The following is a 25683-nucleotide window of genomic DNA, read 5'->3' as shown; positions in this document are numbered from 1 at the left end:
ACGTCTGGGAATCACCTCCTCTTTACTCGGAACGTCGTTGGGAAGTGGCACGTTTATAGAGGTGTAGGGCACGGAAAACGAGGCAATGAAACACGGTTTTCAAGTCGAATCGAGGGCATGCTTTACGAGGTGTAGAGAGAGAGTAGTGAGAGAATAAGTGTGTGAAAATTGGTGTGAGATTATGAAGATTCGGTGGCTGCTATTTATAGGGCTGAAATCGGACCCCATCGCGGTACGCGATGGGTCACCTGGCTGGCCCGTCGCGTACCGCGTCGTAGGCCTGCGCAGTCATCCCCTAGACCTGCCACGTGTCAGCACGTGGTAGGCGTCGAGCCACGTGGCGACACGTGGCGGACGTGTTGCCACCGTATGTCACGTGGCACACGTGTCATGCGTGTCAGACTACCCTATCGCGGTACGCGATGGGTGTCTCCTTTGGCCCATCGCGTACCGCGATAGGTCAGGAAATCAGAATTTATACTTTTAGTCCTTGTAGGTTATAAATTGGCAGAATTGGTCCCTTGACTTTGGAAATTGACATTTTTGGCTCGAAATTTACGTGATGTTACATCCTCCCCACCTTGAAATAAATCTCGTCCTCGAGATTGTTTACAAGAACAAGTGGGGGTATTTCTTTTTCATCTCAGACTCGAGTTCCCAAGTATACTCAGGCCCTCTTCGTGAGTCCCATCTTACTTTCACGATTTTCAAGGTTCGTCTTTTAAGTTTCTTTGTTTTTGAATCTTCAATTTGAATTGGTCTCTCGATAAATTTTAAATTCTCGTTAATTTCTACATCTTTTAGAGGCATTGAAAGAGTTTCGTCAGTTAGACATTTACGTAGATTCGAAACATGGAATACGTCACGTATTGCATTTCCTCGGGTAGTCGCAAACGGTATGCGACAATACCAATTCGTTCGAGTACCTCAAAGGGTCCAACGAATCGAGGACTTAGTTTGCCTTTCTTTCCGAAACGGACTATGCCCTTCCATGGCGAGATTTTTAAAAGAACTTTGTCACCGACGCTAAACTCTAACGGCTTACGACGAACGTCAGCGTAACTCTTTTGGCGATCACGTGTCGTCTTAAGTCGTTCGCGGATTTGAAGAACTTTTTCGGTGGTTTCTTGAACTATTTCAGGTCCAGACAATTGATTATCTCCAGTTTCAGACCAGCATACGGGCGTCCTACATTTTCGACCATATAACGCCTCGAATGGTGTGGCTTGAATGCTCGAGTGATAGCTATTGTTATACGAAAATTCTATTAGGGGTAAGTGGTCATCCCAACTTCCTCCTAAGTCTATCACACATGCTCAGAGCATATCTTCCAAAGTTTGAATTGTCCTTTCGCTTTGCCCATCGGTTTGTGGATGATAGGCGGTGCTAAGGTTTAACTTTGTGCCGAGTGCTTGTTGGAAGCTTTTCCAAAAGTGAGACGTGAAACGCCTGTCTCGATCGGAAATTATTGATAGTGGTACTCCATGCAAAGCAACTATGTTGTTTACATAGATACACGCTAATCTATCAATTTAGTACGATTCGTTTATAGGAATAAAGTGTGCGGATTTGGTTAATCTATCGACGACCACCCAAATAGCATTATGTTGTCGAGTCGTCTTCGGGAGTTTGGTTATGAAGTCCATGGTTATTAACTCCCACTTCCATACGGGAAGTTCGGGTTGCTGAAGCATTCCCGAAGGCTTTTGATGTTCAGCCTTGACTTTTAAACAAGTTAGACATTTCGCAACGTGCGAAGCGATATCCTTTTTCATTTCATTCCACCAGTAGTTCGACTTGAGGTTTTGATACATTTTGTCACTACCGGGGTGCATCATGTACTTGGTTTTATGTGCTTCATTTATGATTTTCTCATGCAAGTCCCCAATGATTGGTACCCAAATCCGGTTTCCCATTCTAAGGATACCATAGTCACCTTTAACTAACGAGTCAATGGTGCCGTTACGTTTTTCATCGGAGATCTTGTTTTCGTGGATAGCTTGAGTTTGAGCATATTTGATTTGGTCAATAAGATCAATTTGAAGTTCTAGCCTTAACGCTCGGACTCTTTTTGGCTTTTCATGCTCTTTACGACTTAAGGCATCAGCCACAACGTTGGCCTTACCTTCGTGATAGACAATTTCGCAGTCATAGTCGTTTAAAGTTTCCATCCAGCGTCGTTGGCGCATATTAAGCTCTTTTTGCTCAAAAATGTGTTTCAAGCTCTTGTGATCGGTGTACATGATGAATCTTACTCCATAAAGATAGTGCCTCCATATTTTTAGTGCAAAGATTATGGCACCTAACTCTAGATCGTGAGTTGTATAGTTCTTCTCATGCACCTTGAGTTGACGAGAGGTGTAAGCGATAACTTTCTTTTCGTTGCATTAGCACACATCCCAAGCCGGAATGAGATGCATCACTAAAGACAACAAAGTCTTCGGTACCTTCTGGCAAGGCCAGAATAGGAGCTTGGGTAAGCTTTTGTTTAAGTATATCGAACGCCTCTTGTTGCTTTGTTCCCCATTCATACTTGACGTTTTTGCGAGTTAAAGAAGTTAAGGGAACAACGATTCGAGAGAAGTTTTCAATAAACCTTCAATAATAGCCGGCCAATCCCAAGAAACTTTGAATCTCGGTTGGCAACTTTGAGATCTCCCACTTAGAGATGGCTTCAATCTTAGCGGGGTCCACTTGAATTCCATTGACATTAATAACATGACCAAGAAATTGTAACTCGTGCAACCAGAACTCGCATTTCGAGAACTTGGCGTACAACTTCCCGGTTTGAAGAATTTCAAGTAAAGTTCGTAAATGGACTTCGTGATCGGCCTTGTACTTAGAATAAATGAGTATGTCGTCGATGAAAACGATCATAAATTTATCTAAGTAAGGCTTACAGATTCGGTTCATCATGTCCATAAATGCAGCTGGCGCATTAGTAAGTCCGAATGGCATAACGGTGAACTCATAATGGCCATACCTTGTTCGAAAGGCTGTTTTCAGAATATCTTAGGATTGAACTTTAAGTTGGTGATAGCCGAAATGAAGATCGATTTTTGAAAAGAAGCTAGCACCTTGAAGTTGATCGAAAAGGTCATCAATTCGAGGAAGTGGATATCGATTCTTGATTGTAACTTTGTTGAGAGCTCGGTAGTCGATGCACATACGCATGGATCCATCTTTCTTCTTGACGAATAGTATCGGCGCTCCCCACGGTGATGAACTTGGTCGTATAAATCCTTTCTCCAGAAGTTCGTCCAATTGTTTCTTCAATTCCTTCATCTCGGTTGGCGCGAGGCGATACGGAACCTTGGCGATCAGAGCAGTACCAGGAATGAGATTGATCCTAAACTCTACTTCTCGATCGGGAAGAATGCCGGGGAATTCGTCGGGAAATACATCGGCCTATTCGGAAACAATGGGAACGTCTTTAAGTTCTTTGGGCTTTAATTCTTCGGTGACGTAGGCCATGAATGCTAAGCATCATTGATTTAAACATTTGTTAGCCCTTATCATGGAGATTAGGGCAACTCGGCCCGCGTCTTTATCCCCTTCAATTCTAATAGTTCGTTTATCAGGGGCTTGAAGTTCAACGGTCTTGCTATTGCAAAGGATACGAGCATGGTTGTCGGATAACCAATCCATTCCCAATACAACATCAAAACCAGCAAGAGTCATGGGTAACAATGAAATTGGCAAAACATAACCGGCTAATAAGATTTTTCCGTTTTCTAAAACTTCAGTAATTTTAACAGTTACGCCGTTAGCGGTCTCGACGCTTAGAGTTTTATTGAGTTTGATTAAAGGTTCGTTTAATAGACTACAAAACTTATAATCTATAAAACTTAAGTTGGCACCTGAATCAAACAAGACTCTAGCATATGCGTTGTTAACAAGGAACGTACCGGTGATAGTTTTCGGCATGTCGGCCGCTTTCTTTGTGTCTAGGACGAAGACCCTTGCATTTCCCTTCTTGGGCTTATTCTTTTGACCGCTACCTCCCGCACCACCCGTCGTGGGCTTATTATTGGGACACTCGAAGCTAAGATTCCCCATCTCCTTACAATTGTAGCAGGTCATCTTCTTCTTCCAACAGTCGGCCGTAGCGTGGTCGGATCGGTTACATGATTCACAGACTCGTGAAGCAAGGTTGCATCTACCTCTATGATATTTCTTGCAAATTTTTCATTGAGGGATGCCGAGATTGGAGCTAGACCTTCGTTGATCTTTACCCTTGAAATGGGTATCTCCACTCTTTCTTGAGTCATGTGTCGGTACAACCTTTCTATCTTCCTCCTTGTTGCGGATCATTCTGCCCATCAAGTACCCAGCCAACTCCATCGCGGAGTTAGCGGTTTGTGGCAAGTGCGATCTCACCATATCACGAATTTCACGAGGTAGTCCCCATATATAACGTGTAACTTTGCTGGACTCGGGGGTAACCAGCTGGGGAACTAATCGGCAATACTCGTGAAATTTCATGTTATACTCACGAAGGTTTGTTCCGACAACCTTATGAGCTAAGAACTTAGTTTGAATTTGATCTGTCTCGTGCATCGGACAGAACTTGGACATCAATAACTCCTTGAACTCATTCCACGTCAAACCATACATTACCTCCTTTCCTCAACTCATGATCAATGTGTTCCACCACTCCAGTGCTTCACCTTTGAACATCAAGGCCGAATATTGTATCTTCTCCTCTTCCGTACATTTGCTCGTGATAACAATCGTCTCCATCTCTTCAAGACACCTTACGGTATTGATGGCTCCCTTGTCACCGTGGATTTCTTTCGGTCCGTAATACTTAAAGTCTTTAAAGGAACATCCTCCTATCTTGAGTTTCTTAAATTTTTTACGAACCCCTACATCAGCGTTTGATTCATGTTCGCTCTCTTCCTCTCTTGAAGGTCGAGTACGAGGTTTAGAAAGAGATTTTCGAGAAGGATTTTCAGATTGAGTGTGTTTTGTTTGTCTAGATCGTGTTCTATTTTTGGATTCTTCTCGAACAACTTTTCTGATCATTTGTTGTATTTGATTCATACACTTATCGGGAATTGGTTCCTCTATGTCTTTCGGCTTCCTTTCGGGAGGCCTCTCTATTATCACTTTGTCGAGACATATTTTATCTTTTATTCTTTTTATCTGAAATTTCACACATTTCTTTTCTTATTATACAAGTTTTATTTATTTCACATCCATATACGTATCATAAATGATACGTATATCATTTTACAGCATACTTTATATATCGTTAAAACGATATATAAGATCCTATCCTTATGATACATATTATACACATATCATACAAACTATTTTACACACATAAACTTTCTCTTCTCAATCCTTCATAAACTTCTTCACAACTTTGGTGAGCTTGTTGCATTTGCAAAGAAGCTTGTCTCCTATCTTCTTCTTTTTCTTCTCATCCACAACAATCTTCTTCCTAAGGTCATCAGTTTCGTGCAAGGCTCGATCCAAATGCTCCTCCTGGGACTGAGGCATGTCAGTCGGATACCCATATCTTGGAGGTGGGTCGCGGTAACCCATCATCACAATGTCGTAGTGGTTCTTGGGATCAGGATATGGAGTTGCCGTCTCATCTGATTGGTAATTGAAGAAAGCATTGGCAGCCTCATTTTGCTCTTGAATTTCTTTTGCTTGCTCTTCAATGGATGGAATCTCACCTAGGTATGGTGGGAAGCTTGATGACGCCTTACCCTTGAGTTCCTGGAGAAATTTAATGTATGGATCCACAGACCCATAGCTTGGAGTTGAGTGTTGTTCCTCTTCCGGTGTGGTTTCTTCATTTGGGTTGTCGGGAAATTCATCTTCCTCAGGATCCATCTCCTCCTCAGGTTCCTCTTCCATTTCTTCCTCGGGGTCGGTTTCTTCCTCCGGTTCCTTTTCTTGTTTATCTTCCAGTTCCTCCTTGGTCATTGCGGGCATATGAATCTTCTCGTATGGCATAGTCACCCTCATCTTGGGCTTGCTAGATGATCATTCCTTGTTGTGTTGTGAGCTGGCGGAATCCATGGTTGAATTACCGGTATGCCACTTTCGCTGATCGGAGTGGCATTGCATCCAGTCGGATAAAGAAGATTTTGGTTCCTCTTTTATTGGTAAGTTTGAGAGGAAAGCGTACGAAGGATGCGGATTTGGTGGTACATATCCGGTCGGGAATTGTTGTGGTATTTCCGAAGGTTGATAAGTTGGAGTCTCCGATGGGTAATATATCGGAACTTCCGATGGTTGGTACATAGGTAGACTTGATGGACGATAGCTTGAATGCCTTGGTGGTTGATATACTTCGTGTGGAGTGTTGTCAAGGTGGTAGATTGGACTTGGATTGGGATTTTGATTATGTTCCTTGTTGAAAAATGACTCGAAGTAGTCTTTACTCATGATGCTTTGTGGAAATTTGTAATACTTCCTTGCTCTTCTTGCTTCCTTATCATAATATTCCATTAACTTCTCATAAGACATCTTTGATAGGTGGTTTAGATTGAGGAGAGGGAAAGAAAAGGTTACCAACCAATCTTATCCATATTCAAATAAGCAAGTAAATATTTCCTATGCTTGAATCAAAGCTTGGGTATTGTTTTATGATACCCAGTTCGCTAAGATCGATGACTCTGATACCAACCTGTCACACCCCCATTCTAGGCCTAGGGGTATGATCCATAGTTGGTATCGTATTTGTAAATAAATAAGAGTTACGGGTTTTAGCGGAAGACTTTATAAAAACAAAGGATCGATATTATAAATATTTACAATACAAAAGACGAGACGAAAGTCTCGTTTTAAGTTTACTTGTTTATATGTTTTACAAAACCACCATATTTTATATTTACACAAAATTATCCGAGCCATCAGATTCTTGAGCTTCTTCGTCTTGCAAGCTCTATTCCTGATTACATGCAAAATGTTAAATAAAATACGTCAGCAACGAATGCTGGTGAATATGCTGACGCTAAAATATTTTCTTTACTTAATTACCCCTCGAGACCACGTAAGTCTCGGCCTATCTTGGCTTAGGAATAATCAAGTTAAAACAATCATCATAAACTTGAGTCTCTGCACTAGGTCACCTCAGCGAAACACCGCAACGTTTATGACATAACTTAGGTACCATAAATATACACACGGCCATTCCCCACTCGGACGTAAATTAGGTCCGGCCCATTGTGGCTGGAGGTCGTGACAAAGCGTGGTGCGATGTGCCCACCGCGTTCCACATATGTAAGGATCCAAACAAACTTATACCATAGCCTGAGTGCTGGCTTATACTCTTATTTATAATGTTTTTAGAGACATGTAGCCTCATGTAAAGTTTTACACATAACACGTTTATTTGTTTGAAAACAAGTTTGTAAAAGTGGGGCGTATTCACCATTCAATGGGATCGGCTTCCAACACCGTACGTTAGTCTTTCCTTCGCTATCTCGCACCTATAGTACGAGTATAACATTCATTAGTCAGATACACGATCCGGCTTAAGACCTTTAGTTCATTCTCTCTCTTTTTTTTACTTTAAAACCTTTAGTTTTAATAGTAATTTATAAACCTTTAGTTTATTTATAAAAAACCCGATGTTTATTCTTCATTAAGAAACGTATTTATTTCTTTATTATTTAAGTATACTCATTATACTTAAATAATATATTTTATAACAAAGAATATTTATACACATATATATACTCATATATATATTATTTCTCTTTCTTTATTTTCTTTGTTATTCATTTATTTGTTTATCGAGAATAATATCGACTTGGGTATTAAGCCTTTATAATATTTTATTATTATTTTGGTCGGGCATTATGCCTACCTTGCTTGGCTTAGAAATACCCTTCACACTCGGGCAACACTTCGACTCTATCCTTCTTATCAACACACGCTTTGATCAAACCTTGACACGCTTATCGAGACACCAACTCTTATAGCACGTACTTCGAAGTAGCTATCGGGACGTCTGGGCAGCACCTCCTCTTTACTCGGAACGTCGTCGGAAAGTGGCACGTTTATCGAGGTGTAGGGCACGGAAAACGAGGCAACGGAACACGGTTTTCAATTCGAATCGAGGGAACGCTTTACGAGGTGTAGAGAGAGAGAGTAGTGAGAGAGTAAGTGTGTGAAAATTGGTGTGAGATTATGAAGATCCGGAGGCTGCTATTTATAGGGCTGAAATCGGACCCCATCGCGGTACGCGATGAGTCCCCTGGCTGGCCCGTCGCGTACCGTAGGCCTGCGCAGTCATCCCCTAGACCTGCCACGTGTCAACACGTGGCAGGCGCCGAGCCACGTGGTGAGACGTGGCGGCAGGCGTTGCCACGTGGCACACGTGTCACGCGTGTCAGACTACCCTATCGCGGTACGCGATGGGTGTCTCCTTTGGCCCATCGCGTACCGCGATAGGTCAGGAAATCAGAATTTATACTTTTAGTCCTTGTAGGTTAAAAATTGGCAGAATTGGTCACTTGACTTTGGAAATTGACATTTTTGGCCCGAAATTTACGTGATGTTACACAATTTTCACGTTTCACGACTTATAAAATGTATTTTCTTCATGTTTCACTACATGTACTACACATGGTGGATAATGTGAACTTAATATAATTTTTCGTGTAACAATGTTTAAAAGATGATGATCAATGTGCATATAGGCAATAATCTTGAGTATAATGTTATCAGATTACATATATGAACACCTAAATATATACTTTATGCGATGTTGAAAAACCACAACCAACCCAATAATTGATTATATTTAGCATCAATTCTTCTTGAATGGTGATTATAAACATGACATTTATACACCTTTAAATAGTTAATAAAATCCATCTAACTATGCTATAACCCAATTAATAATATGGGTTTGACTTTGGATAATTAGGATAAATGAGATGAGATATTAGGAATTATGATGAAAAATTAGGCTATAAGTGAATGTAGGCTTGACACTTAAGCATCAACACTTTCTTTTATTAGTAGAGTAACATAAGATTTGTTTTGTTGAAATTGATTATGTAATAAATGTTTATGAAATAAAAAAAGAAATTTTACAGTTTCCAAAACAAAGAATTCGGTTTTATATCTTTTTAGAAAAAAAAATATGAATTACAATTACAGGACTCCAAATTTCTTTAGGTATAACTGATCATTGTTTTAATGCTTAAATTTTTTTAACTATGTTAGAATATTAAATTAAAGATACAAATTTAATAATCACATTAATTGGAAATTTAAATTTAACAGAATAATTAAAAATTTATATATATGAAGTGAGAAGTCTCGCATAATTCAAACTGAATTCACGAGTCTTTATTGTTAAAACATGTGTTGACATTTTTAATAAAAAGTAATGTATACATTGAGCAAAAATATGTTTTTAGGTTTTATATTATTGTAAATAGTCATTAATGTATGCATTATATCTTGAGATTTAACTCATGAGTCAAACCATTTTCACCAATGACCTATAGATAACATGGATTAAGGAGAAGAGAAATTAGAAGATTAGTATGGAATTTTAATCTAGGAATGAATGTGGTTAGGACACCTAGGCATCCTTATTTTTGTTTATTAGGCCAAACGTAGTGGGTGTTGAATTGGGCGACAAAAGGGCGCGAATGGGCTAGAACACCGCCCCCTCGGCGATTTTAGGGCGATTTGGGGCGGGGGCGGGGGCGGGGGCGGGGATAACTTGTCGCCTGCTCGCTTGAATTATAATAATATAATAATAATGTTACCGTTGGGGGGTAACGGATATATAAATATATATAAAATAATTTAAACTATATATATGTATATAATATATATATATATATATATATATATATATATATATATATATATATATATATATATATATATAAACATACACTTTTTTCTCCATTTCATACACAATTCATACCCAAATTCTTCAAAAAATTAGCAAAATGAATCCTACAAACAACCCGAACCAACCGACACTCGTGGAAGTTGCCGCTACCATGAGAAAAATCATCAAAAAACAAAAAAAAATGTGTCGAGGAACTCAACGATGTCATGAAAGAAACCAGCAAACAACACGAAAAGATTGACCAAATGTTGGAATTGCGGGAACTGAGTGAAAAATGTGAATCCCTCAAAGCAGCCGGGTCACACGAAGAGGCCGCATTATTGCAACGACAACAAATTGAAAAAATGCGCAAATATTATGGATATTAGTATGTTATTTAGTTATGTTTTTTAATATTTTTAGTTATGTATTTTTTTTAATTTTAATGCATTATTAGTTATGTTTTTTAATTTTTTTGTATTTCTTTTTAATTTTAATGCATTTTTATTTAATTATTTAAATAAATTGGTTTTTATTTAATTAGTTTAGTTATAAAAAAGAAAATAATAAAATAACACACTGTGGGCCCAACTTGTATCCCCTACACCATTACACCCGAAAAACAAATTTCCACTTCATGCTGACTGGACGCTAAGCGTCACAATTCACCCCCATTTATAGCTCTTCCACTACACATGACCTTAGTATTGTAAGATATTCCAAATTAGAACATGCCCATTCAAATTAATAGTTAATACAGGCGTTAATTAGCGTAGTGATTGAGGCTCATATAGTCATATGGGTACCTACAATCCACGTTATGTGACTTTTGAGATCCGAATTATTTTCTAAAATGAAACCACTTTTCCTATGGTTACCATTTATTTATCATAAGATAAAATAAGTACATTTTCTTTTATTATAAGGCATTTATATTAAACATGTACATGTTTTAATCTCACAAAATAATAATTAAATTGATTTTGGGGGCGTGTGTCGTCGTTAAAAACAATGTACTATTTTTACAACATATATTTTTCATTTTTCTTTTAAGTCTCATAATTTTTCTTCATATATAAAATAAAATACTTTGCTATGAAAAACGAGAAGATAAGCATGTCAAAAACACATTTTATGATGAAGAGGATTAAATTAGAAAAATTATTTAAGTGCTAACATAAAATTGTCAATGTTAATATCTCAAAATGTGAAGTAATACAGGTGGTAAATGGGTTGGGTTGGGTTGGGTTGGGTTGGATCGAACAAGTCATGGATCAAAACAAGTTTGAGTCAGAATGAGTTTGGGTCAAAACAGGTCAATTAAAAAAAGGGTTGTTTTGGTTTGGGTCGGAATAGGTTAGGGTCGAACCGGGTTTTGAGTGTTTTTTTATTTTTATTTTTATTTTGAACGAAAATAACGGCGGAAACATTTTAGTTTTTTAAAATTTGTTGTTTTTTATTTATATTTTAAGTTATGATTTTTTTTTGAATTTCTTTTTTAGGGGTTTTCTATTAAGATAAAAAAAACCCTCAAAAAAATATTCAAAAAAAAAATAAAAAAATTATAACTCAAAATATAAATCATAAACAAAAAAAAGTAAAAACACTAATATGTTTGTACGTTGTCCTCGTTCCATAAAAAAAACTCACCTAGAATCGAATCGAAACCGAAAGAATCGACGAAAATGAAACAAAAAGCCAAAACCGGACCACATCAATCAAAATCGAAAAAATCAATTAAAACGAAACTAAAAGAATTCAAACCGAACAAAAACGAAACTGAAAAAAACGGACAAAAACGAGTCCGGAATCGACTAGAAAGAAATAAAAGAAACCAAAACCCAACACGTCACGGATGAAAACTCGTGTTGGCTTGAAACCTGAACCGAACCCAGATTTTGTTTGATCGACGTCCTACTTCCCCATCGTTCCCTTTGTGTTACGCGGTTCTTATTATACTACAAAATAGATAATTATGCATCATTGCATCATATACCAAATATGTTAAGTTCATTTATTATGCCTAACTTTTACATATTGAATATGGCAATTCATTTTCTATATATTGATAGCATGGTCCATCTCATCACACATAATTTGTAAGTTAAATGCATTATTGGTGTAGTCCTTCATGTGGATTGAAAAGCAACTTATTGACCACGTGGTAGTTGGCTCTTCCCTTTGCGTTAAGAAACCGGTAGTTGTATATATATTTCTTTTCCCTAATCAATCATTATTTTTTTACTTCACAAAAAGGTTTTCGTCTTTGACTAGAGAATTTGTATATACATACATACATACATATATGGGCATGTCTAACACATAAACTCATTTTAGGTACGATTTATAACTACATAAATAGTTGTACGTGGTGCTGATAAATGAGAGAAAATGTTGTCCGTGTTATATGATACAATAGTTGTAGTATAATTAAAATAACATGTACACGTGTTTTATCCGATTCCAACATATCTTTGTTAAAACTAACTTTCTTATAAGCTATCCTCTGTATGTGTGTATGTACGTACATACGTGTAGATATAGGCCGAGCTAGATCGTATGACTTATAAGGGCTCAATGCACAAACTAAATTTGATTTTTAAGGAACATAACAAAAGTATTAGTAACAAAATTTGGATAGATATGCACATTATCTTGATATTGACGAATGTTGTTCACACTTGTGATTCCTAATATTGGAATGGCCTTAAGCTCTATGAAGATTACACTTCTTATTTTTTCCTAAATTTGAATGGACAAAAAATTAAATGCGAAGCGAGTTTATGAATCGGTTGTTTTGGTACGTTTGTTTTGACAAACAAAACAAATAAAATGAAAATCGTCTAAACTAGTTCTAACGCATAAAACCTCTCGAGATCACGGTTTCGAACGAATAGGATCATTGCTAAAACAATAATCTTTACGACACACTAAATACAATAAAAAAGTTCAAAACATTAAAAAGAAGTGTTTCAGATCAAACCAATCAGACTTGCTTCGAGCCATAAAAAAACTCAGTAATCCGGTATGACTTCTATCCCACTCGTATTCATACAGGCCCAAATAACCTATTTTACTATCACTACACAATGAACCTAGCTTACATTTTTACCACATAAACATCGCAATTGGTCGGCACCAAAAAACTAGAGCACCGCATGTTTAGATCAACAAAGTCTAAAGACTAAACACATGACCAAGATAACCTCGGTTACTTGGGCAGTTGGCATAGAACAAAGCTTTTATTTAATGACAAACTGAAAGACAGTCTTTTAACATTTGTCTAAAAACAAGGTACTACATGTGCACAAAACAAACTAGACCACAGTAGCAGCCAATGTGTCCAAGGGCCAAAAAAACTACAAAATCTAGGCTTGCATTATCCAACATGAAATTACCTACACGCCCCTTTTCAAGTCAACGTTCTCCTTGGTCAACGCATCGATTTGCGACTGAAGAATGTTGATCATCGCCTTTGCACGCATCACTTCAATCTTCAAAGTCTCTTTCTCCATTGAAACATTAAGGATCTCACTTTCCAAATTGTTTATAAACTTTAAATATCCAGGTGGCACGGATTTTTCAAGTGTCGAGGCATGGAACGAGGGTTGACTTGATGATGGTTGACTTTTATTAGCGTCAAGAGACTGCAGCAGAGGGAACTCCATGAGTGCACTTGGATCTTGACTCGTGGTCGAGTCTTCTGAACTGTTTCTGTTGCTGCCGTTGGTGTTCGGGTCAACTTCCTGTTTTGACTTTTATTTTCGAAAAGCGAGATGGTTTCTAGCTCGGGCCCATGATCTACAACACAATCGTCAGATCTTTCTCGTTTACAGACAAACGGGATCGTTGGTGGTTCCACCATAGGCTCGCTTCTTAAAGGGATCACGTCAGCAGCAGTTTCCTGTGAACATGAGTTCAGTTCACAAGTACACAAGGCCATTATTGTAATGTGCAAACATATACACATATTTGATTCATAACTTGATTGAATACATATCATTTGCAAAACCAATGAACAACCGTTCCATCAAATTTGGTTAATTTGAATGTGCAAGGTATTTTGGTCATTTGCCTAATAGTCAATGATGAATTTTAAACTTTGCAATTCTTTCAGGGTAGAGGTCAACAATTCAAGGATATGGCGAAGTTACATATATGCCTATCATATATTACATTTACATATATCAAGTCGCTAGGCGGACCCTAGGCGGCCGACTGGGGAGTTTGGTGTACTCGGAGTACTCGGGGAGTACTCGGAGAGTACGCGGACATGGTAAATATAAAGAAAATTAATTTTTGGATATTATATATATGTCAAATATCATAAATTTACTAATATTTATAACAAAATAGGTGAATATCAATATAAAAAAGAGAAATACATTTTTAAATAATAGATTATTCTAAGAATTGCTAATCATTAATAAAAAAAAAGGATATTTGTTCTTTAATATTATAGAAATACAAATTATGTTTTATTTTTTTAAATCAAAATCGGCTCAAGTTCACCGAGTAGCTGTGATTCTGGTTGAAGTTGACCACCTTTGATCGATTCTTAGTAACTAGGCGGAGTTAAAGAAACTTTCCTCGGCGGCATACCTTGTAGCGAGTACTCGGGGAGTACTCGGCCTTGGAAACCTACTTTTACAATATATGTAATCTGATGCATTACATATATGTGATCTTGCTAACTACAATTTTTTAGTTTTGGCAAAGAATAATAACATATAAAAAAATGTAAAAATAAAATAAATTCTTGTTTAAGTGGAGTTCTCTCGAGTTCTCTACGGATCATATACAGTGGCGAAGCTTGGACTAAGACACCGGGGGGGGGGACTCAAAATGTATTTAAAAAAGTTATAAACGCGGGGGCCGGGCTCAAATTTTCGACCGAAAACGGCTTAATTTACACTACGCATAACAAATGTCGGGTGAAAAACGGGTAAATTTACATTACCGCGCAAAAAAAAGGGGGCCCGGGCTTAAATTTCCGGTCGAAAACAGCTTAATTTATACTACGTATAACAAATTTCGGATGAAAAACGGGTAAATTCACACTACCGCGCAAAAAACGGGGTCCGGGCTTAAATTTTCGGTCGAAAACGGCTTAATTTACACTACGTATAACAAATTTCGGATGAAAAACGGGTAAATTTACACTATTACGCGAAAAAACAGGGGGGGGGGGCTCGGGCCCTCACTATACTTCGCCACTGATCGTATATATATGTGTGTGTGTGGGCAAAGGATACGCTGATAATACCTACATAATATGAATACAAGATAATACCTGCACAATGTCATTTCCTTGAGCCTGAGTCAACTCATCACCAGGAGTCATATCATCCTCTGTCTCACCACCAGGAACCAAAAGGGTCGCATCGTCTTCCCATTCTTCCTCTAGAAACGGTGCATAACGGTCACCATTAGGCGGCCCTAAACCGCTCTTCTGGAATATCCGGCACAGCACAAATGTATCCTGTTCCATGCACAAAACAACACAAATAACTTTCAATTCATGATTCATCTTTCCAAGCAAATAATAATAATATCACCACATATGTATCTAACATTCTAACTACAATAATAACAATTAGTGATCCAAATTTAAATATTCCAACCTGAGAAATGCCAGCTCTCACCAACTCCTGATCCGCAAGTCTGTATTCATGCATCACCCAGTTCGTTCGCTTGCCATCTGGGGCCCGTCCGCTATGGAATACCAGTGTTTTCTTCATCCCTATTGTTTCAGACTTATGGCGAACGCATCGGTCTTTTCCGGTTGCTTTCCAGTAGCCACTACCAGTAGCACGGTTCAAACGAGAACCGTTGCAATACTTCCTATCTACAGGGCTAAAGAAGTACCATTCAAGGTCTCTTGTTTTCAGGCTTGAATAATCTAACAATTTATGAATGATAATATGTAAGAAATCTTATTTTAAACAATAAATTCACCCTTAAATAAAAGCACATGAGAACATTTGGATGACGTATGTGAATTCGTGTGTGAGATTTATCTTCCTAAAGAAATACTAGTAGAATGCAAATTCTATGAAACAACACAAAGACCCTAGTTAACACAGTTTAGGGCAGGGATGCGCGTGAAACCAAAAAAACGGTCCTAAACCGAAAATACCAAACGGAAAAAACCAAACCGAAACAAAACCGACGGTCTAGTTTTATGTTTTGTAAAATCAAACTTACGGTCCAGTTTTGGTTTTGCATGTAATAAAAATTGAAAAAACCGGACCAAACCAAATTTGTAGATATTTAGTTTCTTATTTAAAGTAACTTATAAAAATTTAATAAATATGTAAGTCAAATATTTTAGCCCAAATGTAAACTAATCAATGACTTGCTTATTAACAAAATGATTTAAGTTCAAATTCATTGTTTGTAGGTCCATTTTTTTACAGCCCCAGAATTTCGAGTTCAAATGGCAAAACCGTAAAAACCACAAACGGTTTTCAATTGTTTGGTTTTAGCCCAAAAGTCCAAAACCGACCCAAACCAAACCGTGCACACCCCAATATGTGGTCGTTCCTAACGCAATTTCATCTTCAATGAATAAGTTGTTCTTAGGGATCAATTATTTTCTAGACTGTTAATGTAGCATAGCACACTTACAAACCAAATAACCAACTAGCAATTGATGATTTATCATTTAAGCGAACCGAAAGCTGTATAAAATGAGACATTCAGAATTGAAAAAAATATCAAAATTATTACCAGCAAGCTCCCAAGGTTCAGATTTATAAACATCAACTTCCGAAACAGCTTCGAATCGAAACGGCTGCCCACACACCTTCCGCCTCAAATAATACCTTACAAGTTCCTCATCGGTTGGGTGAAACCTGAACCCAGGTGCTAATGACGTCACAGGTGGTGCCACTGCCACAGCCACAGCCATTAAATCATGACTCATTTTGCATCAAATAATTAATGTGTGTCTGGGTCACACTCTTTTTTTTTCTGTTAAGAAGAAAACAAAATGATTGACGAAATAATAATAATAATAATAATAATAATAATAATAATAATAATAATAATAATAATATTGTAAGTGAAGCAAGTGAGATGAATGGATGCTTGTTTCACACGGAAATCGAACACAAAGTGGCTGCTTGCTTTGGGGGTTTTGAGTTTAGTTTAGTTTTAGTTTTGATGATGATGGTTATGTGTTTTTTGGTTTAGTGGTTGTACGTTGTGCAATAAGACATGTAACATGATCTGTACTTTGGAAATGGAGGTTTGTAGTTATTTTGTGACTCTGTGTCATGTTGTGTTTTTTATTCTAGGTTGTTGGAAAATTATGGTTGCTTTTGTTTTTGTGTTACGAACGAAAATGATTTAGGTGCTGTTTGTTTTTGCAGACATAAACTGTCTGCAAGCTGATTTCATCTGTTTTCATGTCTGCAACTGAAGATGTGGTCTGAAGATCTGCAAGCTGAAAATATAAGACTGTTTGTTTTTATAAGCTGATACTGTCTGCATAACTGTCAAACTTATCTCACAAGATAGAAGTCATTTATTCAAGTTACATCTAGTTTTTAGTCTTTGCTTGCCATGCCGATTTGGTTTTGGTGGGTGGTGGAAGGTGGTGGTGGTGGATGGTGGTAGTGGCGGCGGACGGTGGGTAGTGGCGGTGGATGGTGGTGGTGGACAATGGGTGGTGGTGATGGATGGTTTTGGTTGGTGGTGGACGGTGGTGGTGATGGATGGTGGTGGTGGTGGGTGATGGATGGTGGTGGTGGCGGTGATGGATGGTGGTGGTGGTGATGGATGGTGGTGGTGATGGATGGTGGGTGGTGGACGGTGGTGGTGATGGATGGTGGTGGTGGTGGCGGACGGTGGTGGTGATGGATGGTGGGTGGTGGACGGTGGTGGTGATGGATGGTGGGTGGTGGACGGTGGTGGTGGCGGTGATGGATGGTGGTGGTGGTGGCGGTGATGGATGGTGGTGGTGGTGGGTGATGGATGGTGGTGGTGGCGGTGATGGATGGTGGTGGTGGTGGCGGACGGTGGTGGTGATGGATGGTGGGTGGTGGACGGTGGTGGTGATGGATGGTGGGTGGTGGACGGTGGTGGTGGTGGTGGCGGTGGATGGTGGTGGACGGTGGCGGCGGGGTACGGGGGTGGTGGTGGCGGCGTACGGTGGGTGGTGGTGTTGGCGGACGGTGGTAGGAGCAGTGGATGAGAGGGTGGCTGCAAAGGGAGAAGAGTAGGGTTTTTTTGTGAAGATGTTTTAAGCAAGATTTCCTTGCTTTTCTTTTAAGATGAAAGAAGATAACTTCAGATCTGTTTTAAGAAAAAAAACAAACAGTCTTCAAGGGTAATGTCTGCGCGCCTGCAGACATTAGCTCCTTGAAGATGTTTGAAGAAAAAACAAACACCCCCTTAGTTATTAATAATTTGATATTTTTTAATATTAATAATCGTGTACCAACTTGTAAAGATATATTCTCTCTAATCAAATATATTTAGTATATTATATTATTATCTCTTTAATTACTTGTTGCATGTCAAATTTATTGGTTTCAATTCAGTTTTTCAATTCAGTTTTTCAATTAATCAGATAGTATAGTCTATGTCGGTATACCTGACTCATGTTGTAAGTATTTTAGGTTTTTTTTTGTTAAGTTCAGATTTTTGTAATATCGATTTAGAGCTTTTTATTTTTCATATTTTCATAGGGTCATAAAATTTTGGTATTCATATGTTTACTGAAAAGACTATTTATCAAGAGGTGTATCGAAAATGTCTTTATTTAAATTGGATGATTGCTTAAAAAGATTATGAGATGTCATTTGTTTTTTAAAACTTAGTATCATAATGGCTGTTATGAAATAAATGGATTATTGCAATTAAGAAGGAATAATGTTTTATTTTAATTTAATATTATGATTAAGGAAACAACGTGTATTAGAGCTTGCTTAAACTTGTTTAAAGAATTGATGATTAAAAATAGTAGCATTTCGGAGTACAAGTAAAGCAAACCTGTTGCCCATCGTTCAAGAAACCTCTTGATGTTAATACCAAGGTCCATCATCATCATCACCATCACTTATCCAAGTTTCAGTATCTAGATTTAGTTCAATTAATTATATTTGTTTATTTTAAAAATATAAAAGCTATGTGTTGTATTATTTATTTTAATCACAATTTTATAATAAAAAAGTTAGTATTGTTGAAGTTTCTCAATTTTTTTGGTATTAATAATAACACTACTTTTTTTATCATTATTATATGATAATTTAAATTCTATTACTTTCTATTATGCTTTATGAAAGTCATGAATTATCGAGCCAAACTCAAGCAAACTCAAATTTTCAAAATCAATCTTATTTAGTCATATTTTTTTTTGGCATTTAACTTTGCATACTTTCTTACAGAATACAGACATTATTTGAGACATTTATAATTTCAACACTTTTGAAAACAATTTTATATAACCCAATAATAACTATCAGGCCCAGTTTAGGCCCATATTTAAAGCCGTAGACGTGTCACAACTTAACCCGACCGGCGGAGAACCTATTTTACAGAAAAGATTGCACTAGGCCCAAACTAAATTTAAATAAAAGTTTAAAATACAACGCCTATAGGCTATAACTATAAGACAAATTCTTCTTGTTTTTACTTTGTTTCCTCCGAAGCCAATGTTTGTTTTCATGTTACACTATGAAATACTCACCATATCTCCCTTTTCTTGTCCTATTATCACACGACCAATCGAATATATGATTGTCGAGTATACACCTTTCTTAGTTCAAAAATCAAAGCGTAGACCGCCTATGATATGGCTCTCTTCGGCCATCATTTCTGGCTAGTATTTTTAGTTAGTATTACGACACCATTGCACGTGTTGGTAAATGCTGATGATATTTTCCTTGAGTGGCAAGTAAATATTGATACAACGATTAAACCAGTTTCAGTTGATCAACCGGTATGATGAACTGTCTGTTTCTTTTTATGGGTGTTAGAGAAGATGTTCATTTATTTATTTATGTACTTATTATTGATAGGTCATAACGATCAATGGGATGTTTCCTGGCCCGTTGATTAATGCAACTACCAATGACATTATACATGTTAACGTCTTCAATAACATGGATGAACCTCTTTTGATCACGTGGTAGGCTTTCTCGATATACAACGTTAAATTCATTTATTTTCGCTGGTTTCGACAACTATGTTTCAAATGTTATGATCGTTTTTTTTTAAATGACATAATAAGTATAATTAGTCCAAGGCCGTGTAATGATTGGGCCTACCTTCTATGGGCTTGTAGAAAGGGAGTCCATCGGCCCTTATTGTGACCATATTGGCCCGATGAAGGCATTTCGGGTCAGCCCGATTAATGAAACAGGTTGTGATCGATATTTCAGGAATGGCATACAACAAAGGCTAAACTCGTGGCAAGATGGAGTATCGGGTACCAACTGCCCGATCCAACCCGGTTTGAATTGGACTTATGTGTTCACTCTAAAAGATCAAATTGGCACTTTCTCTTATTTCCCCTCCATCAACTTCCACAAGGCTGGTGGAGCTTTTGGCCCGATCCGAGTCAACAATCGGGTTGTGATTCCGATTCCATTTCCCAAACCACGTGGCGAGTTCGATCTTCTTGTTGGAGATTGGTACAATGAGAGCTTTAAGGTAAAATACTAAAGTCACAAACACTATATTCTCTCTATCATTTTTATTTATTTATTTTTATTAAATTCTCAGGACGTCCGTCCGTCTTTGAAAAAGTCAAATCTTGACCTACTTCCGAAGTCAATGCTTTTGAACGGACATAGCCGTTACCCACAAACAAATCAGACAATTGTTGTTGAAGAAGGTAATGTATTTATGTTGTTCTCGTAGTTATCTACTTAATTAAAACTAGTACTATATTTAACTATGGTTACATAATATTGGTATTATAAATAATTCTATGTTATTAAATTGTTTTATAGATGAAACATATTTAATAAGGATATCAAACGTTGGAACACAATGGAGCATCAATTTCAGGATTCAAAATCATCAAATGCTACTAGTTGAGACAGAGGGGTCATATACAAACCAAATAATGTTAGATTCGATTGACATACACGTCGGCCAATCTTACTCGGTTTTGGTAACAACAAACCAACCCGAGGCCGATTATTACATCGTGGCAAGCCCTAAAATGGTTAACACATCCGAATCTAGCAGCCTAATTGGTGTTGGGGTGTTACATTATGAAGCCTCAACCACACCTGTCCAAGGCCAATTACCACCCGGCCCCGACCCATTTGATGTTGTCTTTTCGCTTACTCAAGCTAGATCAATCAGGTAAAACGCCTTCGATGTAAAATGTCTATAATACCCTTTCGAGCACACTTACAAATTTCATGTACACTAGGTGGAACTTGACCGCAGGGGCAGCAAGACCAAACCCACAAGGAACATTTAACGTGACGAATGTCACATTATCTCAAACATTTATTCTCCAAGGGTCGTTAGCTGAAATCAATCGTTCCGTTCGTTATACTGTTAACAATGTATCGTATCGTGTTCCCAACACCGCTTTGAAACTAGCCGATTACTATAATAATGGCACGGGCACTTACCAACTCGATGCATACTCCGCTAATTCATCTAACCCCATTGCTATCGATGGTACTTTTGTTGTCTCCGGGCCTCATGATGGATGGCTTGAAATTGTGTTTGTGAACAACTTACAAGTTATCGATACTTGGCATTTGGACGGTTTTGGATTCTACGTTGTAGGGTAAGAATATTTACTTGTCAACGATCTTTTTTTTTCTTTAACACCTAATTTTTTCCACCTTTCATAACCATGTGGTTGTAAGGCATACACATCTGCCACTAGAACATATTAGTGGTTGTGCCTGTCTATTTATCTATCTATCAATCTATTAATATTAATGTAACAAACTAATAATAATTTGAGCTCATTTTGGTCATAACCCGTTTAACCTGTTACCTGACTTGCACGTTTTGTCAAGCTTATGCGCACATCTAACTCTTATATGGATTATAGGTTTGGTTATGGAGAGTGGACTCCTGATATGCGATCGATATATAATCTACAAGATCCTGTGGTTCGATCAACGGTTCAAGTTTACCCGACGGGTTGGACCGCGGTTTACGTGTATCTAGACAACCCGGGAATGTGGAACTTACGTTCACAAGTGTTGAAACATTGGTACTTAGGCCAAGAGCTTTATATCCGGGTCTATGACCCTGACCCGAATCCTGCTAAAGAACGCCAACCCCCATCCAACCTTTTATATTGTGGTTTGTATATATATACAATTATACATATTCGAATTTTTCATTTTTTTTCTTTAAGAAATTTTTTATTAATGAAAATAATCATCAATTAAATTTGTGCTTTCAGGATCGGTCATTCCTCCACCAGGACCACCAAACCCGACACCGGTGCCACCAACGCCAACGTCTCATGCAACACGATCGATAAACGGGTAATCTTAATTCGTCTTGTTACCGTTTTTTATTCATAACATTGTTTTGTGTTTTTTTTTCTAACACATGGTTTTGTTTCTATTATGTGGTTGTAGGATTTATACTATCTTCTTCGTCTTAGCATGTGTACTTCTGTGAGTACGTACGATTATCAATATGGGTTTAACTTTTAAGCCTTTAAGGTTAAACACAGATATGCATGGTGTTAGAATCTGTTGAATCATTCTTTTGACAAATATTAAATTTGAGCAATAATTTTGATTTATTTTTGTTTATGATCTTGATGAGTTGGTTTGTAAGACGACTTGTGAAGAAATAATTTGATCACTTACCTCATGAGTTTTTCGTACACATATATATTATAGTTTAAATTCAAGAATAATTATAAAAATATCAAAAGTTTGACTCTAGAATGGTTTAATTCAATGATTTTGTTTAAAAGCTTTTTGAGTGTTTTTATCATGTAACTAAAGTCTATAAGTGTTATGAGCGTTAACCCATTACCACATCATCATTCATGGTGGCCAAACACCACGTATGAAGTAGTGGGCGCCAAAATAAAAAGATGCACCCCCAGGCGCAAGTACTGCAATGAGATGAATGGATCAAATGGTGGGACGAACTATAAATCCAACAATTTAAAATAACTCGCACACGGTTTTATTGAAAAGAGAAGATTGAAGAATAATTGTTTTTTGGTTAAATCATTACATACAATTAAGAGCTTGGTTAGTTAATCCACATTTACTCCACCATAAAAACTAATATCTAAACTCAACTGTCAAGAATTTTAAAATGTCATATTTAAATATATACTATCTAAAATAAAAATACGATTATATTTTAAAACAACTAGAAGATGTTAGATGTACATCATGCTGGTAGGGAATTTTAAACTTATGATTAAATGATTAACTAATGGCTTAACATATAATGAATGCATTTAATTACTTACAGGATTAAGTGACACCGATGTTAAATTCATATTTTAGGAGGCAAATCCCTTTTGACTTTTTGATTATGATTGTAATGCAATACCTTGCCAACCTCTCTTTCACTTACTTGAAATACAAGGAAACCAATAGCCACAAACAAGAAAAGAATTCCACTTTTCACAAACTCAAAAGCCATGATTAAAAAACTAAAATTTTAAGTTCAACTGAAAGCATATAACTGATATTTATATCCAGTAATTTAAATTACTGAATTCAAATATGGTAACTTTCAAGTCTGATTTGATTTTAAACCAGTTTCGTATTTGGAAAAATGATTTTCGTACCTACGAACATAAAATTCGTATACGAATGATTTTTTCTCTCTCGTTTATTCCCTTATAATTCAGTTTATTCAAATAAACTGGAATTTTTATTATTATTATTTTTATTTTTTTACTATATAACATTTATTTGATGTTGGAGCTTAATTAATAGCAATAAAATATCCAACTATAATACAGAAGCATGTAAGCGAGCAACAAGCTGCGTCGCCGCCACCTTTTGAATTTGAATTTTCAAATTCGAATTTGTTTTCAATAAATCAAAGTTCAAATAACTGGTAAAAATAATCTAAATAATTAATCATAAACTAATTCAATAAACATCCCTTAACACCAACTTCAAGCTATCAACTATGTGATAAATTTAATCCAAAGAATGTATACCAATTAATAAAAAATTAGAAACTTGTGGGTATGGCAACCAATTTCACATACCTTCACAAGCTTAAAATGTGTAATTAATTAAATACAAAGTATAAACAAATATTAAGAAAACATAATCTTGCACCTTTGTTTTAATTAGTAATGACAATCCACCAATGTTGATAAATGAACGGACGGTTGCTGTTTGAACTTGAAATTTGATTCCTGGTGTTGTTGATCATAATTGGAGCTAGCCCGAGCGGCGGTTTCAGGTGGCGCCGGAAGGTTAAGATCCAAATCCAAACACAACCCATCAATATCCCTTGTCTTTTGATTATTATTATTATTATGATCATGATCATACGTAACATGACCATAAGGAATCAAAGATAAGGTGGTATTGGTGGCCGTAAGGCCTGTAACGGGCGTGTTGGCGGCCCGGTGTCTACGCATGTGGCCACCCAATGCCTGTCCGGAGTTAAACTCCGCGCCACATATTGAGCATTCGTGTAGCTTGGAGGAAGATGATGATAATCTTTTGATGTTTCCTGGTGAGGAAACCCTGTGGTTTGGTGGCTGTGGCTGTGGTGGCAATGGTTCATCTTCGTCGTGTTTCGGTTGATCTAATTCGTTAATTCTAGGTTTCTTATGACTCGCTCTATGGCCTCCCAGAGCTTGGAACGATGGGAACGTACGGCTGCATGTTTTGCACTCGTACACGTACACGCCTATGCACCCGTTTGTGGCGTCTGTGTTTGTTTGTACGAATCGTTTGCTGTTAAACTTGTAGCTGGAGAATTCCTCTGTGTTACTGATACTGTTATTGTTTTTATTACCTGGAGGTATATAATTAAAATTATGACCTTTGGAGAGAAGAATGAGGCAATTCGCGGTGTCTTCGTCTTCGGTGGTGGTCGGAATATTAGAATAAGATGATGGAGAAGAAGTTAAGGCATTGTAGGATGTGGAGGAATGAGTGAGATTAATAATATTGGGTCTTGGACGTTTTGTACGTTTGCCTTTGATGATGGTGGTGGTGGTGGGATCCTTTGGGCCGTGGTCGGGCGAGGCGGTTGTGGTGGTGGTTTGGTGTGGAATGAGAGGTTCCATGTGGCTTGAATTCCACTCCAGCCCCACACCAAGAAAGAGGGAAGGAATGGAATGGAATGTTAAGGTAGAAAAAGAGTATAATTAATAGGTGGTGGTGAATATTTACATATGGTTGCTTGGGTGGGTGGGTGAGTGAATGGATGAGAGATATGATGGTGGAGAGAGATTGGAGGTTTATAAGTTGTCATGAGAATGCGGATGATATATAGGAAGCATGAATTAGTCAACTAATCTTCTTCTTTCTTTCATTTTTCTTAGAAAGGGATAAGTTGGGATGATACCAGTATCGATTCTAAAAATTTATAATATTTGGAAACGCTTTTCGTACATAATTCATAAAATACCGGTACCGAAAACTCAAAACTTGGTATTGATTCGGTACGGGTCCGGTACCTACCAAAAACAATCATTTCTAGTTGGACATGGTAAAAACTTAGAAATCTTTACATTCGTATAAAGCATTTGTAAATTGGATTTCGGTAATTCAAATTATGAGTTATAGACTGATAACAATCTACACTAACATATTATTGGTGACATTAATTTAAAGCATATTTACATAATCCTTAAAGATTTACACTTAAACAATCGATAACAAAAAAAATGAGTTGTCGATAACAAAAAA

The 25683-nt window shown here is 37.3% G+C and overlaps 2 protein-coding genes and 1 pseudogene across 3 annotated transcripts; 1 reads left to right on the top strand and 2 right to left on the bottom strand.

The window, feature by feature from the left end:
• Positions 1-13082: 13082 nt before the first annotated feature.
• Positions 13083-16784, bottom strand: LOC143632842 (NAC domain containing protein 50-like; annotated as a pseudogene). The gene is made up of 4 exons (XR_013153583.1): positions 16559-16784; positions 15451-15728; positions 15120-15308; positions 13083-13730 (listed from the first exon to the last, which is right to left on the bottom strand). The product of XR_013153583.1 is annotated as an NAC domain containing protein 50-like (transcript).
• A 2695-nt stretch (positions 16785-19479) lies between these two features.
• Positions 19480-22490, top strand: LOC143632758 (monocopper oxidase-like protein SKU5). The gene is made up of 9 exons (XM_077101186.1): positions 19480-19775; positions 19855-19964; positions 20218-20488; positions 20561-20672; positions 20791-21151; positions 21222-21590; positions 21864-22120; positions 22224-22308; positions 22405-22490. The coding sequence occupies exons 1-9, from the start codon at positions 19629-19631 to the stop codon at positions 22445-22447; spliced, it is 1755 nt and encodes a 584-aa protein (XP_076957301.1). The 5' UTR covers positions 19480-19628; the 3' UTR covers positions 22448-22490.
• Positions 22491-24012: 1522 nt separating this feature from the next.
• Positions 24013-25319, bottom strand: LOC143632757 (zinc finger protein ZAT5-like). Its single transcript, XM_077101185.1, has one exon. It carries the CDS (start codon positions 25056-25058, stop codon positions 24105-24107), a length of 954 nt encoding a protein of 317 aa, XP_076957300.1. The 5' UTR covers positions 25059-25319; the 3' UTR covers positions 24013-24104.
• Positions 25320-25683: the final 364 nt, after the last annotated feature.

The sequence above is a fragment of the Bidens hawaiensis genome, unplaced genomic scaffold (genome assembly GCF_021521415.1).
Source record: "Bidens hawaiensis isolate Kalapana, Puna unplaced genomic scaffold, B.hawaiensis_p1.1 tig00006534_1, whole genome shotgun sequence".
NCBI classification, from domain to species: domain Eukaryota; kingdom Viridiplantae; phylum Streptophyta; class Magnoliopsida; order Asterales; family Asteraceae; genus Bidens; species Bidens hawaiensis.
This window is presented reverse-complemented; position numbering and strand designations above follow the sequence as displayed.